At 37.0% G+C, this 15264-nt stretch overlaps 1 protein-coding gene across 6 annotated transcripts in view; it reads left to right on the top strand.

Annotated features, from left to right (window-relative positions):
• The window catches only part of LOC107724710 (zinc finger protein 462-like), a 44304-nt gene extending 30208 nt beyond the window's left edge, over positions 1-14096 (top strand). For 3 of the 6 annotated variants that reach the window (XM_016533724.1, XM_016533727.1, XM_016533725.1), the window contains exons 5-13: positions 2010-2365; positions 5541-5659; positions 6484-6675; positions 8316-8583; positions 9739-9875; positions 11328-11551; positions 11628-11808; positions 12835-12946; positions 13041-14096. In XM_016533724.1, coding sequence (XP_016389210.1) covers positions 2010-2365; positions 5541-5659; positions 6484-6675; positions 8316-8583; positions 9739-9875; positions 11328-11551; positions 11628-11808; positions 12835-12946; positions 13041-13221 — 1770 coding nt within the window. In that variant the 3' untranslated portion in view covers positions 13222-14096. The remainder of the gene's footprint in view (positions 1-2009; positions 2366-5540; positions 5660-6483; positions 6676-8315; positions 8584-9738; positions 9876-11327; positions 11552-11627; positions 11809-12834; positions 12947-13040) is intronic. The other 3 variants (XM_016533728.1, XM_016533729.1, XM_016533730.1) reach the window with 3 other exon arrangements.
• The last annotated feature ends 1168 nt before the right edge of the window (positions 14097-15264 follow it).

Below are 15264 nucleotides of genomic sequence, written 5' to 3'. Positions count from 1 at the left end.
AGGAAGCATATATAAAGAAAACAATAAAGGGGCCAAAATAGAGCCTGGTCTTCACTTTAGCCAACGTTCTTAATTGGTAAAAACTTGATTTGACAACTAAATTTATTTGCCTATCAAATTTAAGTGCACTATTAAAAAAGACGCCCAAGTTTTTTACACCTGATTTAACTGAAGAAGATAAAACACCAGAATTTACATGAGAAATGTTTGGGACTTCAGAAGAGCCAAACACAATGATTTCTGTTTTACTCTCATTTAGATTAAAAAAATTCAAAGGCATCCAGGCTTTGACATCGGAAAGACAGGCACAGAGGGAGTCTACACCATTTTTATGCTTCAGGGGCAATTAAAGTTGAGTATCGTCTGCATAGCAATGATAATACAAGCCATGCTTTTCAAAAATAGAGGCTAAAGGTAGCATATATAAAGAAAACAATAAAGGGGCCAAAATAGAGCCTTGGGGGACCCCACAAGTCAGGGGGACCGCCCCAGAAAAATATCGTTGTTTTTAGTTGTTTTATGTTTTTAGTAAGTGTTCAGTTTGATTGATTTGTTTATTATTTAATTTTTTTCCATTCAAGAGGAAAAATGCATACATTGACCAAAACAGGTATAATTTTTACAATTAAACAAAAACATTAATGTTAATGTGGATGCAGAATGATTACCAGGTATGCATGCCATCAGTCCTAGAAACAAAATTCTCTAATTTTACAGAGATTTTGTATAATTAGAATGTTTAAGATTTATTTAATTAATAGTTTTTCATCAGTTTGAATTACAGTTTGGGAAACCTTGGACTACTGAATAGAATATTGGAATACTGTGCTGCATACTGCGTACTATTTATTTTGTCATAGTTTTAAATCAGTATGCAATGTTAAATGTTTAAAATAGTAATATGACCTCACTGTTGTGGCATCTAGTTATCATGGATATGGTGTGTATTTTTTATCTTTGTAATCACTTTGTGTTAAATATCAGTCTGATCGATATAATGATTCAAGAATGGGCTGTTAAGATAATAGTTGGTATCACTTTTTAAAGGTCAAATCTGTTACTCTATCATCACAGTGGTGTATTTTACACAGACAAACTCTAAATTTTTTTAGAAAATGTCCAAATGTATTTCTCTGGTTGTGTTTGTGTCTCTGATTGGCTGATGGTGCAGGAGTGTCCTCTTTACAGCCGTCTGAAGTGCAGGGTCAATGCTTTCTCTCTCTGAGATGCTGAATTTCCTCTGGCTGTAAAGCAGCAGATGTCTCAGAAACACACAGGAACCTTGCAGCCATTTCTAAATTAAGAAAAAGGGATGTCCCTCAGAGAGCTTTAATGGCCGTAAATCAAACACGGATCATCTGTGCTTCAGTCCAGAGCTGATGATCACCTCCAAACCCAGAGAGAAATATCATATCAGTGTGATTATTAAAGGTCAGGAACCTTAAATATGTCAAGAACATGTTTCACCACAAAATGAAGAATGTATGTAAACTATATACTGTAAAGATGTGAATGAATGAGGCATTTATATAGTGCTTTATTGTGTATTGCTGTACACCCAAAGTGCTTTACAATCATACAACGCTCACCACACACTAGCTACAGGTGGAGAGGAGAGAGAGTGATGGAGCCAATTCAGTGGATGGGGATTATTGTTTTTAAAAGAAGTCTGTTCTGCTCACCAAGGCTGCATTTATTTGATCAAAAATACTGTAAAATTGTGAAATATTATTAAAATATAAATAGCTGTTTTATATGTGAATACATTGCAAAATGTAATTTATTTCTGTGATTTTCAGCTGGATTTTCAGCGTCATTACTCCAGTCTTCAGTGTCACATGATCGTTCAGAAATCATTCTAATACGCAGTAGTTTATATATATTACGGTAATGAGAATTAGCGGTGGAATGTGTTTAATTGACATGAAAACAATGTCACAATGCAAAGCATCTTGCAGATTTTGTCCTTTATGTCCTGTATGAGTAATATCAGTCATTTCCTCTGACAGCAGGAAGCAGCAGAGATGCCTGTTGCTGTTCCCATGGACGGAATCACCAACGGTGACGTGGAGGATGTGGTTGCCATGGACGCTGACCCATTGGAGACTACTGGTGCATCACCGCCTGACGTCACCATGGAGACCATGGAGCCAGTGGCCGTGGAAACGGAGCCGATGGTTGGGCCGCTGGAGCCGGAGAAGGAGCGTGTGGTTCCTGGGCATCCGTGCAGTATGTGCAATCGTATGTTCATGTCCATGCAGGGCCTGCGCTCTCACGAGAGGAGCCACTCAGCTGTAGCGCTCGTCAACAGAAACGACAAATACAGCTGCCAGTACTGTCAGTTCGCCTCACCGTTCAGACACAAGTGAGTGAGACTTCACATCGGTTAGTGAACGCAAGTTCAGCTTCAGATTCCTTTTATTTGTCATTTTTCATGCTTCACTTAAAAACGGGATTACGTTTGACATGTCCACATCACAGTAATTCAGTGCAAAAGTATAACATGGCTAATAAATGAGAATACTAATAAATAAACTAAAATACACTCAAATAGATTAAAAAAAAAAAAGTGCAGGTCTCATTCTCAGATTAAGCATTCTAATAGCTGTAGGGTAAAAGCTGTTTAACAGCCTAGTATCATTGATCTGATACTTCTGTATCTCTTACCGGACTGTATCTGTATCTTTAACTGACCCTGTAGAAAGAAACTAATTTTGAGAAAACGCCCTAAAAACTAGAGACTTAAATAGATTAAGTGCAATAGAAAAACAGGCTAATGACATATGAACAAACCCCTCAGTAAAACTCTTCAGAATAGTATTAGAAATAAAACTGTAAAGTTTGGTGTATGTAAGTGCTGCTGAAGTGGAGAAAGAAACTCACAACCTTTAAAAATATGCATTTTCACCATGTTTTTTGGAATAAAATGTTGTCAAAATCTGTGTGAATGATATATGAACAAACCCTTCTGTAAAAACCTTCAGAATAATAATAGGAATAAAACGGTAAAGTTTGGTGTATGTAAGTGCTGCTGAAGTGGAGAAACAAACTAATTTTGAGAAAACGGCATAAAATCTACAGACTTAGATAAAGTGCAATAAAGAATCAAGTGAATGACATATGAACAAACCCCTCAGTAAAAACCTTCAGAATATAGATAGTAATAAAACTGTAAGTTTTAGTGTGTGCAGGTGTTGCTAAAGTGGAGGAAAAAACTTTTAAAGATGCGTGTTGGAATTAAAATCTACTGACGCAAATAGATAAAGTGCAATAAAATAAACTAAAAACACATTATGAAAAGACAAAAAGCCCAAAATTTCAAAATAGACCAATGCATGATTTTGTCTTGTAGTGTCTCGGCTTCAAGCACTAAAATAATAAACATTCTTTGTGAATTCTTTGTCTCTTACATCAAACAAAGAGAGCAGGAGATGAATAGATAAATACAAAAAAAACTCCTGAGGGAAAACACACACTACCGGTCAAAAGTTTGGGATCAGTAAGACTTACTGTTAAAAAAACTTAATGTTTTTTTAAAGAAGACTCTTCTGTTCATCAAGGCTGCATTTATTTGATCAAAAATACAGAAAAAAACAGTAATCTTGCAAAATGTTATTACAATATAAAATAATGGTTTCTATTTTAATATCCTTTAAAATGATAATAAATCAGCATATTATTATGATTTCTGAAGATCATGTGACACTGAAGACTGGAGTAATGATGCTGAAAATTCAGCTGCGCATCACAGGAATAAATTAGATTTTAATGTATATTAAAATAGAAAAACATTATTTTACATCATAATATTATTTCACAATATTAAATTTTTTCCTGTATTTTTGATCAAATAAATGCAGCCTTGATGAGCAGAAGAGACTCCTGTAAAAACATTAAAACTGTCCTGATCCCAAACTTTTGACCGGTAGTGTATGTGAGATGTAGATTGTGCACGCGCTGGAGTGTCACGTCTCCTCATTTACTTCCTGTGAGAATGGCAGATATTTTGACAGAGCTGTAAGTCTCGTCTGAAGCGCAGGACCTTTGTTTGGTTCCCTGGAGTAAATCCTCCTTCACTGGATGTTCCGTGACACAGAAAGCTGCCGCATTCATGTGCCACACGGGAACCGTGGATAAAAACCACTGATTCCCCAAATCCCTGTCGGAGACGGCTGTTTTGTCAGAGTCTCAGCGCTAAAGCAGGGATCTTCTGCCGAGAGGTGTTCCTTTCACAGGTCTTTAGGGTTATCATTAGACGCATCCCGGTTGATTCACTTTTTCTGCCTGTCCTTGTGGAATCATTCAGACGTCCTGAATCTTCCTGAAGCGTCCGCTGACAGCACACCTGTGACACCTGCTGAGCGTTAGTGCGTGCTTTACGTATTTATTTTATTTGTAGTTTTTATGAGAATAGAGGACGGGAAGTGATAGAGATTGGGAAATCAAACCTGTATCGCCCACATGAGCTTCAGAGCGTGTGCACTACAGTGCTCACATGCTAGTAACTTTCTAATCATGCTAGAAACATGTTACTCACTTGTTAATCATGCTAGTAACATGCTAGTAGCATGCTAATTATGTTAGCAACATGCTAGTAACATGCTAATCAGGCTAGAAACATGCTAGAGACATGCTAGTAACTTGCTAATCATGATAGTGACATGCTAGTCATGCTAGCAAACATGCTAGTTACTTGCTAATCATGCTAGCAACATGCTAGTCGCATGCTAATCATGCTAACATGCTAATCATGCTTGCAACATGCTAGTAACCTGCTAATCATGCTAGCAACATGCCATTTACTTGCTAATCATGCTAGCAACATACTAGTTACTTGCTAATCATGCTAGCAACATGCTAATCATGCCAGCAAAATGCTAGTAACAGGCCAATCATGTTAAAAACATGCTAATCATGCTAGAAACATGTTATCAACATCATGTGATCTAATCTATCTAAATTTTCAAACTTCAGGCTTTTACAACTGCTTTAAACTTTCAGGCTAGGCTTTCTCAAGCCAACCTAAAGTTTGTCTTGACGAACTTTTTAACTAGTTGTTAACTAAAACTGAAAGTAATTTTCTTTACTTGTTTTTTTTTATCAATTTTAAAATTTAGGTGGGTATCACTATTAGAATGTTCTTTTCATGTTGTTGTATGTAATTGTACGTTTTATTTTTGCATAATAAAAAAAAAAAACGAGTAAAATAGGGATTTTATTTTGTAAAATTCCAAATAAAGATATTTAAACAAATACTTAAATGAAAAATTTATATTGCCTTGGCAACCGACTTTGAAGTGCTAAAATGCTATATAGATTTTTTTTTTAATTACTAAAACTTAAACTAAATTTAATAAATAAAAGCTAATTCAAAATATTAATAAACATTATAATAGCATATATAAATAATACTAAAATTACACTGATCAAGCAGAAGTGAGCTGAACATCACTCATTGAGGATGCTGTGACTCTTTTGGTTTTAATCAGATGCTTGTTTGTCCTCCATATGTGTGTCTGACCGCTGTCTTTTCTCTCCAGTCTGGACCGTCACATCCAGTCACACCACGGACATCAGAAGCCCTTCCGCTGTAAGTTCTGTCCCTTTAAATCCTCCTACCTGAGCCGCCTCAAGAGCCACCTGCACAAAACACACGCAGGTGAGACGCTACACACACACACACACACACACACACACACACACAAGCGTTTAATCAACTACTGTAATCTCCATATTAAATGTGCTTCAGTCTGGATTTATAGCTTGAGCTGGTTTCAAGATTCTTGGAGATGACTGACATGTGACTTTAACAAGGTGATTGAAATGAGTTTGAGACATTAATGAACTCACTGAATATGACTGACAGGACGAGATGAGTGACGCTTTCACTGCTGGAGAGAAGATATGAAGTTCTCAAAGCCACACCTGTAATTAACATGGACATGACAGCCTGCGTGTGTGTGTGTGTGTGTGTGTGTGTTTTGTTTTGTGTGCGTGTGTTGTATTGTAGTGTTTGTGTGTGTATATTTAATGTGTGTGTGTGTGTGTGTGTATGTTGAGCTGCAGGAATCTCTCACACACTCGTCTGATGGTAACAGTGTTTCTCTCGCTGGACTGTGAAAGTCACTGAAGGGCAAAGCGACAGAAATCGAGCATCGTCCTTCTGCTCTCCGTTACCCATCAGCCCCCTCTCTCTCTCTCTCTCTCTCTGCGCTCTTCTGAGGCATTTAAAGCAAACAGTAGGAGAAGGGCGAGGGCTGATGAAACGGACATGAGCGAGTGACATCATACAGACGGACACGCTGCGTCTGTGAGAGACAGGGCTTCACAAACATTTCATGTCAGAGATATTAATGTGCATTTCTCTTATTCGAGAATGTAGCCAAAGCAATTGAGGAAAACTGTAAGATATCCCAGAATGCTCTTTCAATGTTTGCACAGATCTGGTTTGTGTTAATGTGGCGGCGTGTGTTTGTGTTGCAGGTGAACACACGTATAAGTGCGTCTCGTGTCCGTTCTCCACCATGACCATCATCCAGCTGAAGGAGCACTCGCTGCAGGAGCACGGAGAGACGCTCACGCTGCCCAAACTCCGAGCCGGAGCCACGCTGCGCTCCACACGACCCAACACTGAACACAGCGACCAGAACACGGCCCTCGACCCACAATGCACCGGTAAGACCCCAACACTGGGGTTAAAGGTCAATGCAGAAACTTCCTGATGCTGAAAATGACATGCATGGGAAATATGATTGTTCATTTAGTGAAAAACACGGTGAAAACAAACCAATTCTTTAGTATTTGACTTCTTGCATTAAACATTTTGAATATAATTGGGAAAAATTATATATTATATATTGGCATGAGAATGAAAAATATTGTTTATATAAACTATTGTTCAAACGTTTGAAGTCAGTAAGGTTTTTTATTATTATTATTAATTAGTGTTTTTATTTAACAAGGACACATTAAATTGATCAAAAGTCAAAGTCAGGACATTTATAATGTTACAAAAGATTTCTATTTAAAATAAATGCTGTTCTTCTGAACTTTCTATTCATCTGTGAATCCTGAAAAAGAAAATGCATCACGGTTTCCACAAAAATATTAATGTTTTCAACATTGCTAATAATCAGAAATGTTTGTTGAGCAGCAAATCAGCATATTAGAATGATTTCTGAAGATCATGTGACACTGAAGACTGGAGTAATGATGCTGAAAATACAGCTGCGCATCACAGAAATAAATTACAGTTTAACAGATATTCACATAGAAAACACTTATTTTAAATTGTAATAAAATTACACAATTTTACAGTTTTTCTGTATTTTTATTAAAATATTTATATATTTGATATTATATATATGTTTGTAAAAAAAAATATTTTTACATTTAGAATGAGTGACACGTGGCCACATCACATTCGCTCAACATGTAATTTATTGTGCTAAAACAAGGGTTAAAATTACTGGTTAGATTCAGCTTTAAAAGTGACAAAACCTGGAAAAGTCAGATTTTCATGATATAAGTGCTATAATCAGGTCCCCGGTGCATCTACCAACCAAGGAAACGTGAAAAAAGATTAACCCAGTAACTTTGTTTTGGGAAGCCTTTTTCTGCAAGCGTCTGAGAAAACTAATGTGTCTGATTTCGCTCTCTTGGTGACGTGACAAAGGGATCTCATTATAATATTACCACCCCTTAATCTGTAAATTTACACCCACGGCGCCGTCATTTTGATTTTGCAAGCGACAACGGTGTACTAGTTCTAATGCCATGGTGAAAGTTTGAGCAAAACACACTAACTGTTCTGTGTTTGGCTGCACTGACGAGCACTGAACACTGTTTAGAGTCCCAGCCTCAGACGAGACAACAGAGCAGTGCATTTATTGATTTATTTACTGTATATTGCTGCTGCCACACAGATCTAAAATAAACATGCGATTTATTTCCCAGCTGTTTACCTTCACAGACATAACCCACTGTTTTTGTAACTTGTGTGTTTTTAACGTAAACTTGTGTGTGAATGAGAACTTAGTTTAGTACTCGCATGCTGTGACAGCCGCTTTCTGTGTGTGTGCTCTGCTGTGTGTGTTCTGTCTGTGTGTGTGCGCTCAGAAAACCACCTGGGGACACCAGAGACTTATATCACATATTGTAAAAAGGGGCATAATATATCTCCTTTAAAAGAAAAAAACCGTGCGACTGAAACACGCACAAGTGCACATGTGTCTGTATGAGCCGAGGCAGATGTTAATAGCAGGTGTAAGCGCCTTCTAGACGCTGATGTCTTTGTCTCGCTGCTGTCGTCTCAGAGTCTGCGGGATATCTGGAGCCAGCAGATGTTCAGCAGCAGTTGAGTCACTTCCAGCTGGCGTCTCGGGTCCAGGCCGATGTTTCCTCCAGTCCGCCGCCGCCACTCGAGAGTCCCGTTCCTCAGGCCCGGCCCGACTCCATCCTCACCTGTGAGTTCTGCGAGTTCAGCTCCGGCTACATGCAGAGTCTGCGCAGACATTACCGCGACCGACACGGAGGAAAGAAGCTCTTCAAATGCAAGGACTGCTCCTTCTTCACCTGCTACAAGTAAGAACAGCGTGAGCCGCCAGAGAATCACATATCAGACTATATCAGCCAGTATCATCTTTATTTATTTACATTCAGGCATTTGGCAGACACTTTTATTCAGAGCGACTTGCATTGCATTCAAGCTATACATATGATTAGTACTTTCCCTGGGAATTGAACCCATGACCCTGTCGGTGCGGGCACGCTACTGTTTCAGCTACAGGTGTTTATCATGAGCCGTCTGGTTAGGCTGTTAAAAGAGTAAGATCAGGGCGTATTTACTCCAGCAACCGGTTTACTAAATACTAAACAGTCATCCACCTTCTGCTACACCTTATCATGTTTTAAATACAGTATGTCAAATACTAGAGGTCTAGATCAGTGATTCACAGAGTTTTTCATCAGCCGAACAACTTTGGACTGAAATGTTTACTTAAGATAATATTAATTTAACAACACATTCACATGTTCACGGTTCTCTGATGTCAGTTAATAGTCACATGACACAGGAAAACTATTTTCAATGTAATTTTTTTATTTTATTTTTTATTTAAATATTTTATTTATTTGATTAGATTTTCATCAGCTCATTTTGAAAAAAAATTTATTTTAATTTTACATTATATTACATTATAAAATTATTTTTAGTGTTTTGTTTTATTTTAATTTTAAGTGTTTTTTCTGATTGCATTACAATATTTACATTATGATTTGATTATTTGCTTTTAATCAACTCATTTTGATTTAATTTGAAATTTATTTGAATTTGACATTTTTTTTATCATTTATCTTTTCATCAACTCATTTTAATTTGTTTTTATTTTGACATTCATTTTAATTTATATTTTTATTTAAATAATTGTTAGCTTTTCATCTGCTCTTTTTTATTTGTTTGACATTATTTTAATTTTACAATTTTATGATTTAATTAATTGTTCGCTGTTCATCAACCCATGAACCCCACTTTCGGAAACATTAGTCTAGAGTTTGGTAGTTCTAGATTGGACACTTAACAGGCAAAACAAAATAGATTTGTTATATCAGTTATCAGCCTCCGCAAAACAAAATCTATATAATATAGTTATGAAAATATCCATGTGGCTGAATCTCTAGGCTTACATGTCAGAGTAGTTATCATGTGAGTGAATGTGTTTTTTGTTGTGTGTTGCTCAGGTCCACGTTCACGCTGCATGTGGAGGGCGGTCACACCAGCGGCCCCGAGGAGACGCCCAAAGATCTGCGCTGCCCCTTCTGTCTGTACCACACCAAACACAAGAGCAGCATGATCGACCACATCGTCCTGCACAGAGGTCAGTTACTGAGAAAAACTGACCAGAACAAAAACTTGACTTGTTTTTAAAGATTTATTGGACACAAGTATGGAGGAGGCAAGTCTGATCATGAGATATTTCTTCTCTTTATCTTCCTTGTTTCAACTTCCTCAATCGAATGGTTGCTGTTTTTCTTTTTGTAGCACATGCTATTGGTGGAATGTAACTATCCACCTTATTTTTCAATGCAGAAGTAGGCTATTTCCTGTGAATGTGTGATACTTTTGATTCATTAGTTGCTATTGGTAAATGCTGTAATACCATTTGAGCAACAAACCTGTGTGGTTATGATTACGATAATAAAGTAAAATAATATAATGCCAAATATCAGTTTGTAACACCAAGCAGCATAATGGACTGGTTTTGTACAGCTACAATAACTGGAAGCGAATGACACTGGAAATTTTGCACATTCAGTTTAAAAACTGTGCTCGCTACTATGTTAAGAATAAGGTGGATATTTGGTGTGTAGTTTTTAAGTTTCATTATTTTTAGACTTAAGACTTCAGAAGATGTGGGTCAGTTGGAGGCCATACTCCAAAAACTCATTAATGTGACATGAATCAGAGTCTGATGATATTGGAAAAACATTTTCACCGTGTTCTGAGGAATAAATTGTTGTATAAATCAATGTGAATGATATATGAACAAACCCCTCAGTAAAAACCTTCAGAATATAGATAGGAATAAAACTGTAAAGTTTGGTGTATGGAAGTGCTGCTGAAGTGGAGAAACAAACTCAGGGCCTTTAAAAATATGCATTTTCGCCATGTTTTTATAAATAAAATGTCCTATAAATCAGCGTGAATGATGTATGAACAAACCCCTCAGTAAAAATCTTCAGAATATAGAGAGGAATAAAATTGTAAAGGTTGGTGTATGTAAGTGCTGCTGAAGTGGAGAAACAAACTCACAACATTTAAATATATGCATTTTCGTCATGTTTTTAGGAATAAAATGTTGTAAAATTCAGTGTGAATGATATATGAACAAACCCCTCAGTAAAAACCTTCAGAATATAGATAGGAATAAAACTGTAAAGTTTGGTGTATATAAGTGCTGCTGAAGTGGAGAAACAAACTTTTAAATGTATGTCTTGTAATTGAAATTTACAGACGCAAATAGAAAAAGTGCAAAAAACAACGACTTAAATGTGTCTTTTGGATGTTTTCTTTCCAGTAGTCTGAAAGAAGACATGCTATGGAAGCAAAATAGGCCAAAATCTCAAAATCGACCAGTTCTTGAAAAAACAATGGGTCTCGACCGTAAACCTTTTTTTTTTTTTCTCCAAATATCCAAATTAGCAGTATATTATTAAATATGCAAAAATATGTGAAGATGTAGGTCAGTTGGTCATTTAAGGCTACACTTCAAAAGCGCATTAACGTGACATGCATCAGAGTGTGATTGTGGTGTTTTTATGGTTCTCAGAGGAGCGCGTGGTCCCGCTGGAGGTGTCTCGCTCGAAGCTGTCTCGTCATCTGGAGGGCCTGGTGTTCCGCTGTCACAAATGCACCTTCACCTGCTCCAGCGAGCAGAACCTGCAGCAGCACATTCAGAAACACGAGGAGCTGAAGCCCTACCAGTGTCAGCTCTGCTACTATGACAGCAAACTCCTGCACGAGCTGGAGATCCACCTGCACCAGGAGCACAAGGTCTGTCTTCTGTCATGTCTGATCTTTCTGTGGCTTGTTCAGGAGCCGGTTACTCAGTCTAACCCGTCGTCTGCAGGTGATCCGTAACTTTGAGCTGGTGGGGCGGGTGAACCTGGACCAGCTGGAGCTGATGAAGGACAAGACGAAGGACGTGAGCAGCAGTGAGGAGGAGGAGAGAGGAGAAGACGAGACTGAAGAGGAGGAGGTGGTGGAGGAGGAAGATGAGGAGACGACGAGCAGCCAGACGGAGGTGACAGGTAACAGTCTTCATGTTCATCTGTAGAGATGATCAACAACAGATGCAAAACTCGAGACTTTATTATTAGTCTTCTACAAAACATTTTTATAAAAATAGCAGGAATAGCACTTCACCACTTTTTAAATTTTTTTTTTTTTTTTTTTGTATTATGACTTTTTTATATTAAGGCAAGACACCACAGGTGATATCACCATACTTTCACCAATTGATCAATCAGAGTACATTAAGACAATTGATTTATATTACAAGTTTTCTGAAATGTAGCTTAAATAGCAAATGCAGCTTTGCACAAATTTCCAGAAAATAAATCTGAACATTGGATAAAGTCAGGTTCAAAACTCTTTTTTGTTTTTCTTGACATATTAAAGGTTATTCCAGAGGGGATTTTGGATTTCACTTTTTGTCACTCCATAAATCAGAAAATACTGTCAACAGACAGAAAACAAACACATTTTCACCATGTTTTTTGGAGTAAAATGTAGCATCAATCAGTGTGAATGAACTATGAACAAACGCCTCAGTAAAATCCTTTAGAATATAGATAGGAATAAAACTGCTAAGTTTGGTGTATCTAAGAGAAAAAACTCTTTAAAGATATGGATTGGAATTGAAATCTACAGACACAAATAGATAAAGTGTAATAAACACTTAAATGTGTATTTTGGATGTTTACTTTTCACTAGTCTGAAAGAAGACATGTTATGGAAGCAAAATACACCAAAATCTCAAAATTAACCAGTGCATGAGAAAACAATATCCAAATTAGCGTTATCTGATTAAATATGCATAAATATTAGCATATTGCAACAAAAGTGTTATAGACTGAACAGAAAATGTGTTTTTAGAGGTTTTAAATTCACGATCATTTTCCATTTATCTCAATAATACTGAAATTACATTGCAATGTACTGTAGATAAAAGCATCTGCCAGATGTAAAATAGCTGTTGAAAGATGCAGATTTTCCAAAAATGACATTTTTATCAATCTTTTGCACTGTTTTTGTTGTATTTCCTGACGATGCAGGTGTTGAGGAGTCTCCCAGCGGCAGCGGCGTCAAACGCTATCCGTGTGAGTTCTGCGGCCGCACCTTCACACTCGGCTCCGAATGGGAACGACACGTCCTTCGACACGGCATGTGAGTCTCCAGATCACTGAGAATAACTTAACCCTTACAAAATCTAACCATAGTAGTGTATGAGCTAAATCTGAGGCGTGTTTCATGATTTCAGGACTGTTAACGGCAGCAAGAAAGACGGCAGTCCTGCGCCCTCGTCAGCGCTGCCTCTGATTGGTCCAGCAGCTGTGATTGACAGAGGGCTGGACCTATCCAGTAACACTGTGGATCAGTCTGACCAATCCAAGTGTCCGATTCAGACCGAAGAAGACAAAGAGACCAAAAACGACCCGTAGGAGCAAAACGAAAGCTGTAGAGAATGTCATGCGTTCCGTTGTTTCGTCTGTCTGTTCATCGTTTGTTGTGTTGCAGAACAACATCGGCTGCTTCTTGAGTATTTGGTTTAAAAAGCTAGATTTGTGGAATGTGACGATCCCGGTTTGGAGTGTCGCTAGATGTTGATGTGTCGCGTTTGTTCAGTTGCTGAATCTTACACTGAATTTTACAAAGTGTGACTTGGTCCCTCAGGACAGATGTTGATATATTGGTAACCAATAGTGAATGAAACTGTAAGTCGATATTCCGATCGAATCGCGCGTCCCTCCGTTTAGAGATTTTTATTTCCTCTATGCACTTTTCGTTACATTCATTCATACGTAATGAGTGATGCGTGAGAATCGAATGTCTTCCGCGGCGGCGATCGCACACGCTGATAGTCTTGAAGACGGCGTGTCGCGATTCACGTCCGTTTCAAAAGAGAGACGATCCATCCGGAAGCTTCTCGAATTCGCTCGGAACGTCGCCTGACAGTTTCTGTTTTTTACATTTTAGCCTTGTGTTAATCTGCCTGTAGCTGAATTCCTTGAGGAATAGTTGTCATCTTATTTATCTAGATCGTTTGATTCTTTTAGACATGATTTTAGAGTATCAACACTTGCCCCAAAAACTCGTAGCAAATTGCTACTTTTGAAGATTTCGGCCACTTCCGGCTCGTCTTGCACTTCCGCTTCACTTTAATAACGATTAACGTGTTGGGCATCGATGGATCGCAGTCACGTGTTTCTGCCGGTCTCAGGTAGATCTGCTGCCGATTGGACGATTCTGACAGTCTGTTTAAAGGAATATTCTGGGTTCAGAACACACTCATATTTAGGCCTAAATGTAAGATTTATATTTTTGAATTGCAGTTTTAACATGAACTAATAAACTTAATGTGATGCATATTTGTCTGTCATACATCAGTGAAACAGGCCAGAATTATTATTTTAGGATCATTTATAGTTAATTGACATTTAGAATTTTTTTTTATTTTTGTATGTTCCTTTTTCATTTTATATTTTAAAGTTGTAATAATTTTATTTTCTGGTTTGTCATTTTTATTAGTTATTGATTATGTCTATATATTCTATATATTTTCATTTTTAGTCAGGTTAAACTAAATGAATATGAAACTACCTGAAAATTTATGTATATGTATATATATATATATATATATATATATATGTATGTGTGTGTGTATATATATATATATATATATATATATATATGAAACAAAATCACAGCATAGTTTATTAATAACTATTTACAACTATTTGATTTCATTTAAATAATCATATTTTCAAAATGCATACATTCAAATCCTTTAGAAACAGCATACATCTGTTATTAGCAGCAGAATAAATATTACATTTATAATGTTAAAAAGTATGAACATGGTTAAATATGACTAGCGGCTGAACAAGCAATATTCAGTTTAAAATGCATGAGAGAAAGAAATCGAATTTATTGAGGATGAATATATAAACACATTGATTATTCATTATTATTAATTTGTTAGTTTATTAGTACAATTACAGAAATCTGGCCTGTTTCATTATGTACGACTGACAAGTATGCATCACATTAAATTTATTAGTTTACATTAAAACTGTGTAAATTTGATAAGTAATTCAAATGCTTAAATATTTCATTTAGCCCTAAATATTTTTTGAGTGCACGCAGCTCTGAAATTTCCCGAGTTAGTTCTTAAAGGGGTGGTTGATTGGGTTTTTTCTAGGATTGATTGTGTTTATGGGGTGCAGTATAACATGTGTTAATGCTTAGTTTGTTAAAAAACGCATCATTTTTCACATAATTTACACCTCTCTGTCCCTTCTCTTCTGAACGCGCTGATCATTTCCTGCTTTTATGAAGCCCCTCCCTCAGAAATACACGATGAGCTCTGATTGGTTAGCTAGCCCAATGTGTTGTGATTGGCTAAACCGCCTCTAGCGCGCGTCTAAACGCCCCGCCCCTCAACATAGCGGCATGTGCTCCGGTTGTATTGTAAACAATGACGT

The sequence above is a fragment of the Sinocyclocheilus rhinocerous genome, unplaced genomic scaffold (assembly GCF_001515625.1).
Source record: "Sinocyclocheilus rhinocerous isolate Xijiao unplaced genomic scaffold, SAMN03320098_v1.1 scaffold124, whole genome shotgun sequence".
Lineage (NCBI taxonomy): Eukaryota > Metazoa > Chordata > Actinopteri > Cypriniformes > Cyprinidae > Sinocyclocheilus > Sinocyclocheilus rhinocerous.
The sequence above is the reverse complement of the archived record's forward strand: the minus strand, read 5'-3'. Positions and strand labels throughout refer to the sequence as shown.